Source organism: Ipomoea triloba, chromosome 15 (genome assembly GCF_003576645.1).
Source record: "Ipomoea triloba cultivar NCNSP0323 chromosome 15, ASM357664v1".
Lineage (NCBI taxonomy): Eukaryota > Viridiplantae > Streptophyta > Magnoliopsida > Solanales > Convolvulaceae > Ipomoea > Ipomoea triloba.
In genome coordinates this window covers 21,621,900-21,634,848 of record NC_044930.1, presented here as the reverse complement: position 1 = coordinate 21,634,848, position 12,949 = coordinate 21,621,900, and the positions used below count along the sequence as shown (strand labels likewise).

The 12,949-nt window shown below is 36.8% G+C and overlaps 1 protein-coding gene across 1 annotated transcript; it reads right to left on the bottom strand.

The window, feature by feature from the left end:
* Nucleotides 1–2,278: 2,278 nt before the first annotated feature.
* LOC116007554 (probable glycosyltransferase At5g25310) lies at nt 2,279–7,076 on the bottom strand. Its single transcript, XM_031248264.1, has 4 exons — nt 6,708–7,076; nt 6,237–6,355; nt 3,569–3,920; nt 2,279–2,959 (listed from the first exon to the last, which is right to left on the bottom strand). Exons 1-4 carry the CDS (start codon nt 7,074–7,076, stop codon nt 2,285–2,287), a joined length of 1,515 nt encoding a protein of 504 aa, XP_031104124.1. The 3' UTR covers nt 2,279–2,284.
* Between the last annotated feature and the right edge of the window lie 5,873 nt (nt 7,077–12,949).

Sequence of the window (12,949 nt, the reverse complement as noted above, 5' to 3'; positions counted from 1 at the left end):
ATATATATATATATATATATATATATATATATATATATATATATATATATATATATATATATATATATATATATATATATATGTTGAAGGGTTTAGGTGGGGAAAGAATTCCCGTGCATTTGTGCGGTGATATATTCTTTTTTATTTTTTAATTTAAATTGATGCACCTTAAACTTCTAATCTAATCACCTTAAGTTGGATTAACATAAAAAAGACTTTGTAAAGAAAATCTTATAAAGAATATTGTTTGTTAAGAAGGGAAACAACGCACCATAAGAAGGAAAACAACGCATCTTAAGAAGGAAAATCACGCACCTAAAGCCTTAGGCCAATGCACCTTAAGTTTCAACAACTGACGCACCTTAAGAAGGAAAACCACGGTTCTAAAGCCTTTGGCCGACACACTTAAGTTTCAACAACTAACGCACCATAAGCTCAAAATCATGCACCTTAAGAAGGAAAATCACGTACCTTAAGAGAAAAAAACACGCACCTTAATTTTGACCCATATGGAAAATGAGCAAATTGCTACACACTTTTTTTTTTTTTTTAAATATTGTTAATCCTGAACGTTTGATTTTGGTAAGATCAATGACTCTCCTCTCACCACACAAACGCAATTGAGCACCCCAGCCGCATTTGAACAGTTTGTATTCTATATATATATATACACACACACATATATATAATTAATAACATAGCTTTTGTAATGGATCAGCTTATAATAAGCTAGCAGATTCGATGTAGCAGATTTTAGAAAGTAAAATTGACACTCAATTTAACCGTCATGCATTTTCAAATTTGCATCATATTCATTTTTGGTTGATGCAAATTGGATTGGAACGAATTTGACTAATTGGGACGAATTTGAATATTTGACGACGAATCCATGCAATGATGTTCAACCCTACTCCAAGGTCACTACTCATCTAAAGCAAGCTTGATTTACATGTTTAGATAATATTGGCTTGCTTATAACTACTGAATTGCTTCAATGTATAAATAATAGTTTTTGGTGCCGCAAAGAGGTTCCAAATTCATCAATATACATACATTATTGCTTTATTGCTTTCAGATGGTTAAGGATTGATTAGTCTACTTTAACTTTGTAATTCTCCTTTTCTATCTCTATGTGGTTGAGAAAATGATATATGTACTCCAAGGAAGTAAAACTCTAGCCACATGTCTTGATTGTATTGGAAGAAGTTTAAAAGAAAGTAATAAAAACTGTGACCCATATGTTTTTAAATGAATCAAAGAATGACATATGTAAGCCGGGAGTAGAAAATGGGGTAGAATCGCGGGAGTACGTGTAGTATTAGGCTGCCCTCAACCCTGCTAATTCCCCTTTCTAATTTTGTGGCAAGAGATTTTATTATTATTTAATGCCTTGTGTGTTGCAATAGGAGAGAGAAATTGATAAATTAGCAAGGGGAGAGAGAATGAGAAAGTGGGATTGGGAGAAAAAACATGGTAAATCTGATTTTTTTACTCTTTTAATTTTTTATATTTCTTAATATATTATTTGGTTATTATATTTATAACATAATATGAAAGTGGAACCACTTTTGAAAATGAGAAAATATTGCAGGAATGTAGAATAAAAAATGAAGAATTTGTAAATTTGATAATGTGAAAGTGAGACCCATTTTAGAAAGTGAGAAAAATTTATGGGTCAGGGGTAGCCTTACTCATCTGGTTGTTACCATTAGAATAAGTATGCTTTATGTGGTAAGTTCTCCGGCTGCTCTTCTGCTATAAGACTCAATTTAAAGGCTGTTGTTTTTCATTTAATAAATTTTCATTTAAGCCTTTACACATTTATATCACCCAGAGTGACTTCAATTCTTCTATCTCATCGTCTAGTTGTTGCATATATCTTATAATAATAATCCAAGCTCAAACCATCTGGAAATGCTGGATTTCCAGGCATAATTACACTAACACAGACATACATACATATCTTCAAATCAAAGTTTTGATAGATATCAATACAAAGGATTGTATGTTGTTTAAGTAAAGCTACATACTTTGTGTATACTTATCATAAAACACTAAACAGGTAACTCTTTTTTTACAAAACCGCAAGTAATAAACTGAAATTAAATAAATTAATCTGGCGCCAGTGCTACATTATGTACGTAAATTAAGTGTGGATCGGAGTGTAAAATTACATTAAACAATCTAATTGAGGTTGAAATCCTAGTTTTGGGTTTCTTAATTTTTTGATTAGTTATAGCCTTATAGGCCGGTATCGAATGAAGTATTTAAACCGTACCAGTACTCATTCATCAATTCTAAGATTTAGTCTCCTCAGCCAGACAGAGTGTAAAATCATGTGAAACACATCATACCTCTGCGCAGGCTGGTTAAACACAAAATGTGTCCTCACAGTTTTAAGACCTTGTTTAAGCTTCAAGTAGTGGGCTTCTGAGACGCCCAATAAAATCTCCTTAAGCCGTGGGATATCCGAAATCTCAACCTGTATTGAGAACGCATCCCATTTAAGCACATCACTGAATGGCAACACGTAATTGTTTGATAGTATGACCGGGATGCATTCGGCGTAAATGGCCTCCACGATTCTAGGGCTGGCCACTTCATGGCCGCTAGGGCACAAGCAGAACTTGGACCGCAACATGAAGGTGTAGTAGTCTAGGTCGTCTTTGGATAAGTACTCGTAGACGTGGATATCTGGGTCCCGGTCCTTCCAGTGGTGGAGGAGGATTGGGCGGACCGGGCCGTGGACCCCACCGGCGAAGAAGGCTAGGTGGGGCCTTGAACTAGTGTTGGCGGGTAGGGGAAGCTGGAGTTTGGGGGATATGTTGCCCGTGTAAAGATGGATCTCAGGCAGGCTCACATCTTTCTGTGGGTTGAATCCTTCTGAAGAATTGGCATTGCATAATACCCTGATCGATGTTTTGTACACATTTGCATTGCCTTTTGAAGCATGCGGACCCTGAAATTAATTCATTTATTGAACATCTGCACGGGCCAAATTTTTATCATATCACGCAGTTCCTTTTTTTCTTTAAAAAAAAAAAATCCAATTCAAAGTTATAAACAAAAAAAAAAAGTTTATTATCAAAATGATCCCTTAAATATTGCGTAATTACCAATTTGGCCCTCAATAATTTTTCGTGCCAATTAAGTTCCTCGACTTTGAAAAATTTAACCAATTTGGTCCTCCGTTTATTTTTCCATTAAACATCCGTTAAATCGATATCAAATTGGTAATTTTGTTATAGTTAAGAGACCAAATTGATAATTAATTTTTCACTGAAATAGTCCATTGATTATAGCAAAATTACTAATTTGGTCTTTATTTAACGGATGTTTAATGACAAAATAAATGGATGACCAAATTAGTTAAATTTTTCAAAGTCGAAAAACTTAATTGGGCACGAAAAATTATCGAGAACCAAATTGATAATCTTACAATAGTCGAGGGACTATTTCGGTAATAAACTCAAAAAAAAACCTGAGAATTGAAGAATGGGGGAGTATGTAGATATGTATGATTTAATTTAAAAGTTAGAGGAGAAAGCAAGGCTCGATCAGTACTTACCCAGTCATGGCAAGAGAGCATGAAGTGATCAGCACCTTGAGTTCGATTCCAGAAAGGGTGTTTCGTGGAAATGACTCTTACGTAATCCGACACGAATTGTTGTAGAGGCGAAACATCATAAGAAAGAGGCTTGTAAAGGTACTTCACCATCCAAGTAACACTGAAAGGCATGAAGTAAACGTGAGCTGAATATGGGTCTCTGGTCCTGAACTTATTGCGCCCGTGCTCCATTTCGTTAATGAATCTTCCCTCACTTGCGTATATATTTTTGCAAGGTCCGCTGTGGACTATTGGCAAATCCCCTTCTTCGTATACATATACCTTGAATCTCCTCTCCATCTCTAGGTAACTCCTATAAATGTTGTTGGAATAATGAGATTAACTTTGAGAATACGAAAAATATATTATTATACTTCACTAATATTGTTATATAGTGCGGTTTATCATATCCCAGAGAGGGAAGATGACTATTCTCATTCTTGTGTAAATATAATTACCCATTAGCTTTGTAATTGTTGAGCGCAGGCTGGTGATAGAAATTTAACACTAGGTGGCTAAAGAATCCTTGGGCAGAGAGCTAAAGGGTCAAGTCCAATATTATGCCTTAAAAAAATGTGGCAGTATAAAGAAATAAAGTTGCACATTTGCTACAAGTTATAACTTTTAACATAATTGTAAGCATTTGATTCTAACAAGAAGTATAAGAGCTAGGTTGGGAAGTACTGGGGGAGGGGTATTGTTGGGTGCAATCATTATTGCATGGACCATGGTCTACACAGCTGTGTAGACCAAAAATAAAAGGTACATTATTTTTGTACTGTAGGTACATTATTTTTGTACTATCAAATAATGTACTTTCAGTACAAAAATAATATACTTTTTATTTTTGGTTCACACAGCTGTGTGGACCATGGTCCATGCAATAATTTGCCTGTTGGGCGGAGGCTAGTGAAGGAGCAAGTCCAGCACTAGTTGGCTAGCTACGAGGATTACAACGCCCTGCTTCTCGAAAATGTAGTGATATAAAAAAAATAATTAATATTGTACATGCAATAAACAACATAAATACAGCTCAATAGATGGACTATCTAAAAAAAAATGTAGAGTGAATTTGTGTACTAAATATTATACCGAACCATGTAAATTTTAACTTTTTTAATAAGTGTCACAATATTTTATATTAATTGATTACTTATTAATTATATTGGCCAAACTAATTATGTCTTAATTATGAATCATGTTTTGCATAAAAATTTAATAAAAAGAAATTAGTTCATGTAACATTGTTCTCAAATAATCCTAGGTTTGTCCACCTCATTTTTTATTAAATATTGGAGAGTCCGTAGCTAATGATGCATCATGGAGTAAAAGACAATGCACTAGCCTTGAAGCATTGAGATGTAACTTTTTAATGAGTATGCACAATGTTTATAAATTCAATTCTTTAGGTCCTAATTATCATTAAATGCCAATGATCAGGTGATTAGACTCCAAGGGAAAGAGAGGAGTGGGGACTCCGCCCGTAATCAGATCTCAATTAAATTATTGTCATACCCTCCGTAATCAAATCTCTTGTTTGAAACCTTGTGTTCTAGAAACAGCTCCGTATTAGCTAAGCATAGTCAATTACAATGCATATAAATGGTGTCAACATCAATTGCCAAGAATGAACGTAATCCTACGGTAATTAAACATTTTGTCATATCAATCACGTCATGAATTAAGTCAATTTGCAAATTACAATATAGAGTAATGACACAAATGACCTGAAATGTAATTTTATTTTTTAAATAAAAACGCTAGTATTAAACTACCTTGATTAGCGGAAAAGGTCGTGCACACTCATTCTTTAAGAGAGGTAAAAAATTCAAAATCTTTATCTCATATGAAAAAACTAATATAACACGCACTTAGTATATTATCTAATTACATAGCCGACCTTAGAATCAGTGGACAGTGAATAATAATGGCGTTTTTCCATACACACCAAGTGAGCAATTGAGTGTACTTGTGTGGCTCTGGAGGGAACATCAAGTGTGTGCGCACTAAATACTTCATGCTTTAGTTACAAGTCTACTTTAGGCCACCATTCCCACCCCTCTTTTACACAAAGTTTACATGAACAAAATAATCATTATAATCTATACGTCGCATATGGAAAGTAAACTGTTGTGATTTTGGTGTGTAACTTAGAAGGAAAGTAGTTTCGAGTAAAAGCTTGCTCCCTTTTCTCAATTATTCCTCAACCTTTCCTTTTCCTTGCTATTACTAATTATAAATCATTCTACTTATTTACAAGTTACCAATAGATATATACAAAGTTGTGACAATTATAACACATAAATGTTTAATAAAACATTTGGTCTATCTATTTTATTATTACAAATGAACATTGTACAAAGAAGAGATTGATACGGAGTATCATTTAAATAAAATAAAATTGATTGATTTTTTCTTTAAAATACTACTGTTTTGAATTCTCTTTCTTTGGCAATTGTTAATGTGTTTTGTTACGTTATTCTTGACATTTAAAGGCTGCAGTATGAATCTCTAAAAACACGCTATTAAACGCAACGAACATGCCAAAATTATCAAAATCACAATTCAATTTATGCGGATAATAACGCTTTTGATCTATGTAATTTAAATTAGATTTTAGGAAACTTACTGGTGAAATGCTCGGGGATTGCGGTAAGTACTGCCGGAGATGGTCGTCGTGGATAGGTTCGTAGAAGTCGCTGCTTTACGAATTGCATCTCGTGCTCTAGCCAATCCTTCCTCCACCTTCTGCCATTTCCAGAATTGAATTCAATCAATACAGAAAAGCAGAAAGTACTGACATTAACGACTTACAAAAACTAAACTTCACAAAATTGGACAATTCTAGGTAATGAAAGAATGCATTGAATGCCGGAGAACTCCTAAACCTAAAAAAAAAAACTGAAATGTATACTCCTTGTCAATGTGCCTATATGCGAGCGCTCAATTCCAGATTCAATCAATCTACATACTCAAAATCCCCTCCTTTCGCAACTAGTGTTGAGCTTCAGCTCGCACACGAACAAAAAAAAAAAATCTTTCATCTCTCCGTAATATGCATGTTATAAATTGCAAGGAGTAATGATAATCGTGAACTCACGTTGAAAGTTCGTTTCTCTGGAAGAGATTCAATAGGTCTCGAAACGTTTCTACTGATCAATGGAGCGTCCGAGGAAACGACTCGAGCTGGATGATAAGCTGAGCCTCCTGCGGCGTTCACCTTCGTCTGCAACTCCAGGATCGGGACGGTGAAGTAGTCGTCGTTGCTGTTGTACTCCCGCGGCTTCGAATTCGAAGCTACCGCCATTAACGAGTCGAAGCTCTCTCCGAAAGCAGAGAATCTGATACAGACAACGACGGTGATCGCCGATACAACGAGCACACAACAGATTACCGATAGAGAAGCAGAGATTACTCGTCCCTCGCTACCTCCGCTTATAGCTTCGCTTCCTCTCTTCTTCTTCTTCATTCTCTCTCTTTCTCTAAGAAACGGTTATTCGGGCGGGGAGACTCTTTCGCTCAAACTTGTCTAGCTTTTAGAAATATAAATGGCGGAAAGCTGGCTTAAAGCCTATGTGCGTGTATGAACTTGGCAAGCCGCGGTGTTTGAAATTCCAATTATAACCTTGTCATTACGTAGGGGACTGAGACTGAGGGAACACAGAGTGACAGAGGTATAAAATTATTCAGTTATGGGATGGGATTATGTTTGAAACTGTGATATTAATATTATCTAATTTAAAAGGTTAACAAAAAGAGCGTGTAGAAGTATTTATTTTTTGGGTCACACTGTGTGAGACCGTCTCACGGATCCTTATTCGTGAGACGGGTCGGGTCGGGTCAAAACACCATGCAGATGTCATACTTATATGCTCAAATATAATACTAATCAAAAATATAATTTTTGTTACTTATAAGAGAAAAAGTAATACATTTTTCATAATAAGTAATGTTTACAAGTGTCTCTCACTTATAAGGGTAAATATAATACTTTTGAGGAAAAATGTAATACTTTTAAATCGAAATGTAAAAGTATTGTATTTTCCCTTAAAAGTATTACATTTACCCTAATAAGTAAAAAAATTTTTATTCCAGTTTAGTATTACATTTGAGCATATAAGTATAGCATTTGTGCATATAAGTGTTACATTTGCACCATGACCTGACCCGTCTCATGGTGAGACGGTCTCACACAAGTTTTTGCCTTATTTTTTATATAAAAATATTAAAATTTTATTTTAAAAAGTTATTTGCTTGTAAAAAATATTACACTTTTTTATAACTTTTTTCCCCTTATAAAAAGTATACTATGGAAACTAAACGCAATTCGTGTATATGGGGTTGTTTACGGATCAACACATATAATGTCACGAACACGATAAGACTAAAAATAGATACGACATGTTAAGGTTAACGGGTTGAAATTCTTAACACAAACACGATTTGTAAATGGCTTGACACGATAAACATATTTTGTTAACAGGTTGTGGGTCGTATTGACACGATATGACACAAAAACTATTTAAATCCACTAAACATATATATATATATATATATATATATATACACGATATGACATAAAAACTATTTAAAGCCACTAAACCTATATATATAGGGTCATGTTCAGGTGTAGCCGCGCCTTCCCGTGCGGTTTACACCATTCAATGTTAAGAAATGCACTACTCAATATTAAGAAATGCACCACAAAAATATGCATTATTAGGTACACATCACCAAAAATACACCACTAGGTATGAAAACATACACCACACAGTGTTCAGAAATGCACAATTAGAAACAGGGGAGCTATGAGGTGTTTTATACATTGTGGTGCATTTCTTAACATTGAGTGGTGTAAACCGCACGGTCGCATGGGAAGGCGCGGCCACATTTGGCCACAAATGTGGCAGCGCCTTCCCGTGCGGCCGTGCGGTTTACACCACTCAATGTTAAGAAATGCACCACAATGAAAATGCATTTCTTAATATGAAATGCACCACTCAATGTTATTTGTGTGGTGCATTTCTTAATATTGAGTGGTGTATTTCTTAACATTGAGTGGTGTAAACCGTACGGCCGCACGGGAAGGTACGGCCACACCTGAACATGACCATATATATATATGTATGTATGTATATATATATATATATATATCTATATAGATTTTGGTTCAAATGCGACCGTGCTCTCCCGTGCGGCCGTGCGGTCACACACCACTCAATGTTACAAAATACACCACTCAATGTTAAGAAACACACCACAATGAAACACACCACATTGTTAAGAAACACACCACAATGCATATTTGTGTGGTGTGTTTCTTAACATTGAGTGGTGTATTTCGTAACATTGAGTGGTGTGAACCGCACGGCCGCACGGGAGAGCACAGCCACACCTGAACATAACCCTATATATATATATATATATATATATATATATATATATAGCGCCTTCAGTGTTAAAATGGTTCACCTTAAATGTTAAAATGACATTTAAGAGTTAAAAGGATGCACCTTAAGCTTCAGAATGAAGCACTTTAAGTTTCAACAATAACGCACCTTAAGCTATCAAGTGTAAAACTGGCGCACCTTCAGTATTAAAATGACGCACCTTAAACACAGAAAATACGCACCTTAAATTCAACAATACGCTAAATGATCAAAATGCTCTGTTCTTTTAAACATTGTTCAATCTGGACATTTGATTTTGACAAGATCAATGGCTATCATCCACCCGTAAGTTTCACCGGACACCCCCTCCGCATTTGATCTATATATATATATATAGTCATGATCAGGTGCGGCCGTGCTCTCCCCTGCGGCCGTGCGGTTCACACCACTCAATGTTACGAAAATACACCACTCAATATTAAGAAACACACCACACAAATATGCACTGTGGTGTGTTTCGTAACATTTTGGTGTGTTTCATTGTGTTTCATTGTGGTGTGTTTTTTAACATTGAGTGGTGTATTTCGTAACATTGAGTGGTGTGTGACCGCACGGCCGCACGGGAGAGCATGGCCGCACCTGAAATTATTTCTATATATATATATATATATATATATATATATATATATATATAAAATTTAGTTTGCGTGATATTGATCTTCTTAGGTGTAGTTGTGCGGTGGGAGGAGAGCCATTGATCTTGCCAAAATCAACATCCAGGATTAACAACATTTTAAAAAAAATGCGGTGGTAATTTGGTCGTTTTCCATATGGGTCAAACCTGAGATGCGTAAGGTTTGTGCTTACGGTGCGTAGGTCTTGTGCTTAAGGTGCGTCGTGTTCCTTCTTTAGATGCATGGTTTCGGTGCTTAATGTGCGTCACTTATGTAGTTGAGAACTTAAGGTGCGTAAGTTTTGTGCTTAAGGTGCGTAGGTTTTGTGCTTAAGGTGCATGATTTTCCTGCTTAAGGTGTGTGGTTTCTATGCTTCAGGTGCGTCAGTTCTTCAATTGATAATTTACTTTAATGTGCTTTTTTTGTTGAAACATAAGGTGCGTCGGTCTAAAGCTTTAGGTGCGTGGTTTTCCATCTTAAGGTGCGGCTTTGTATTACTTAAGGTGCGCCATTTTTTATAAACTGAAGGTGCATGATGTTAAGGCTTAAGGTAGTGCCTCATTTTAACACTTAATGTGCGTTGCTCTAACACTTTTAAGGTGCGCCATTTTTAGTTTGTGCTTCTTCCTTTCAGACACGTTTTTTTTTCTTTAATTCTCATTGATTTGAGCCGTTGATCTAGATTTGATCAACGACTCAGATCAAAGCGCATGACCACACCTGGGACTTCTTCTGCCCCTGATCTCGTCCCTATATGTGTGTGTGTGTATACAAAGAAATAAAATCTACCATTCAATCCATCAAACAAACTAAAAAAAATCGATTAATAACATCCAAATAACATATTATGTGCCTCTAAATAAATTAAAGAGACATAATTTGTTACCTACAGACACATAATATGTTAACTACATGTGTCTAATATATTAACTACACACACATAATGTAATAAATTATAAATTAAGTTTCTATTAAGTCATTTTATTTTTTTTTTTTTTGGTGCGCAAGAGGTGCTGGAGCCCCAAGGGAGGACTAGTAAATCCTCCTAGTAGCCACGTTTTTGGCGTCGCGGTCAAGGAACACTTTGACACCATTAGGGGGCAATCCAGGATAGTAGTATCCCATTGATTATCTTAACCCATGTTAGTCAGGTAGTCGGCGCATTTATTCCCTTATCTAAAAACATGAATGAGCTCGAACTCTTGAAACTGCTGCATAAAGTACTTACAATCCGCAATCAAGGTGTCGGCTTCTGATCTTGATTCCACCTCTTTGTCTAAGGCTCACCACTGAATTTGAGTCCGTTTCGGCAATACTCTTATTGAAGCCTTTGTTTACCGCAATTCTCAGACGTTCTCGGAAACCCAAGAACACGGTAACGAAGCTGTTTGTGATCCCAATTTTTGCATGAAATCCCATGATCTAGGAACCTTGATGATCCTGGAAGACTCCACCTGTGCTGGTCATGCATGAACTATACTTTCTGGCACGATCTGTGTTCAGCTTAAAAAATCCTTGACGCGGAGCTGACCAACTAACACAAATTTTACTCATCATAGGCCCATTATGTCTTACCAGGAGCTTTTGAGATTCCAGGCTTCGTATTTCGCACGCCGCATGATCTCACCAGGTGCTAGCGTGGTGCTGTTGAAGATGAAGTTTTTATTATCCTTCCATATATTCCACAGGATAATTGGGAACAAACTATGCCAGCTATTGCCGCTCGCACTCTGCTTGGTGGTCGTGCAGTTGTCTTTGATCCATCTCACCGAAGGGCTGTGCGTGTTTGCATTGAACATAGTTGGCCATTGGCGAAGTTCCAACAATCGGTTGACATCATGCACCGTCTGAACAAATGGTCTAAAGTTTGTTCCTCCTCATCGCTCCGAATTGACCAGAAGACCGTTGTTGATAATCTTCCAAATGAAGATTTTGATCCGCTCTATACATTGAGTGTTCCAGATCTAGCCATGGCTTCTCTCCTCTACCGTATGCCTTGCAACCGTGTCTTCTTGGTTATCTGCAATTGGTATTGGAATGGGACGGATGATGTTCACAATGTCACTAGGGAGGAAGGAAGCCAAGGCCTCCATGTCCAATTGTTTCTCATGTGTTATAAAATGGTTGACAAACACTTGACCGCTGTTAGATGGAATATTCAAGGTAGAATTATTCATTAGGGGTCCATCTCCCATTCACTAGTCATGCCAAAAGTTAATTGACACACAAGGTGCCAATCTTCCATTTCACTCCCTTTCTCTAGAATACTTTTTCTTTTCATGATGTTGCACCAACTCCAAGAACTATTCGTCCTAATGTTTGCTTTAAGGAGGTCTCCGTTTTTTATATATTTGTCTTTAATCACCTTGATCCATAGTTTATCCTCTTTGATGAGGACTTGTCAAGACAATTTCGTGAGGAAAGCCAGGTTGAAGTCCCTTGCTTTCCTAACCCCTAGTGCCCCCTTTTCACGGGGTTTACACACCTCAGACCAACTAATAGTGTGAATTTTCCTTATGTCTTCGGAATGCCCCCAAAGGAAGTTTCTACAGATGTTATCGATATCATTACAGGTACTTACCTGGAGGGTCATGGCCTGCATGGTGTAAGTCGGAACTGTGGTAAGAGAGGCTTGGACCAGACTCTCCTACCAGCCATGCTAAGGGAACTTGCTTTCCGCAAGGCAAAATTTTTCCTCATTTTATCAATGACATTAGTGAACATGTCCTTAGACACCACCCTCTTATTGAGCATGGGAATCCCGAGGTATGAGCCTAGTTTGGAAGAAATTGGAATACCCATCGTATTCGTAATACTTCTTCTTAAACCTAGATTAGTGTTAAGAGAGCAGAAAATCTAGGACTTGGAAAGATTTACCTTTAATCCAGAGGCTGTGCTGAGTCTATTAAGGAAATCCATCATTATCTTGGCGTGTTGATCCGTGGTCTCCCCAAAGATCATAAGGTCATTGGCAAAGAAAAGGTGGGAGATACCTATTCCTCATCTTGAGATATGCACGCGCGGGTTTCTAGGAACCTAGTGATACCTCCTTTTGAATATCATATGTGAATCGCTCCATGACAAGGTTGAACAAGTAGGGAGCCAATGGATCACCTTGCCGAAGGCCTTTCCCGGTACAAAGGCCGGGAGCTTACCACCATTCCAAAGGATAGATAATTCACATTCCTTGAGCGAAAACATGATAAGATCAATGATTTTTTTTGGGAAGTCGTAGCCATCCATGGTTTCTTCCAATAAGTTCCAGTCCACACTATCGT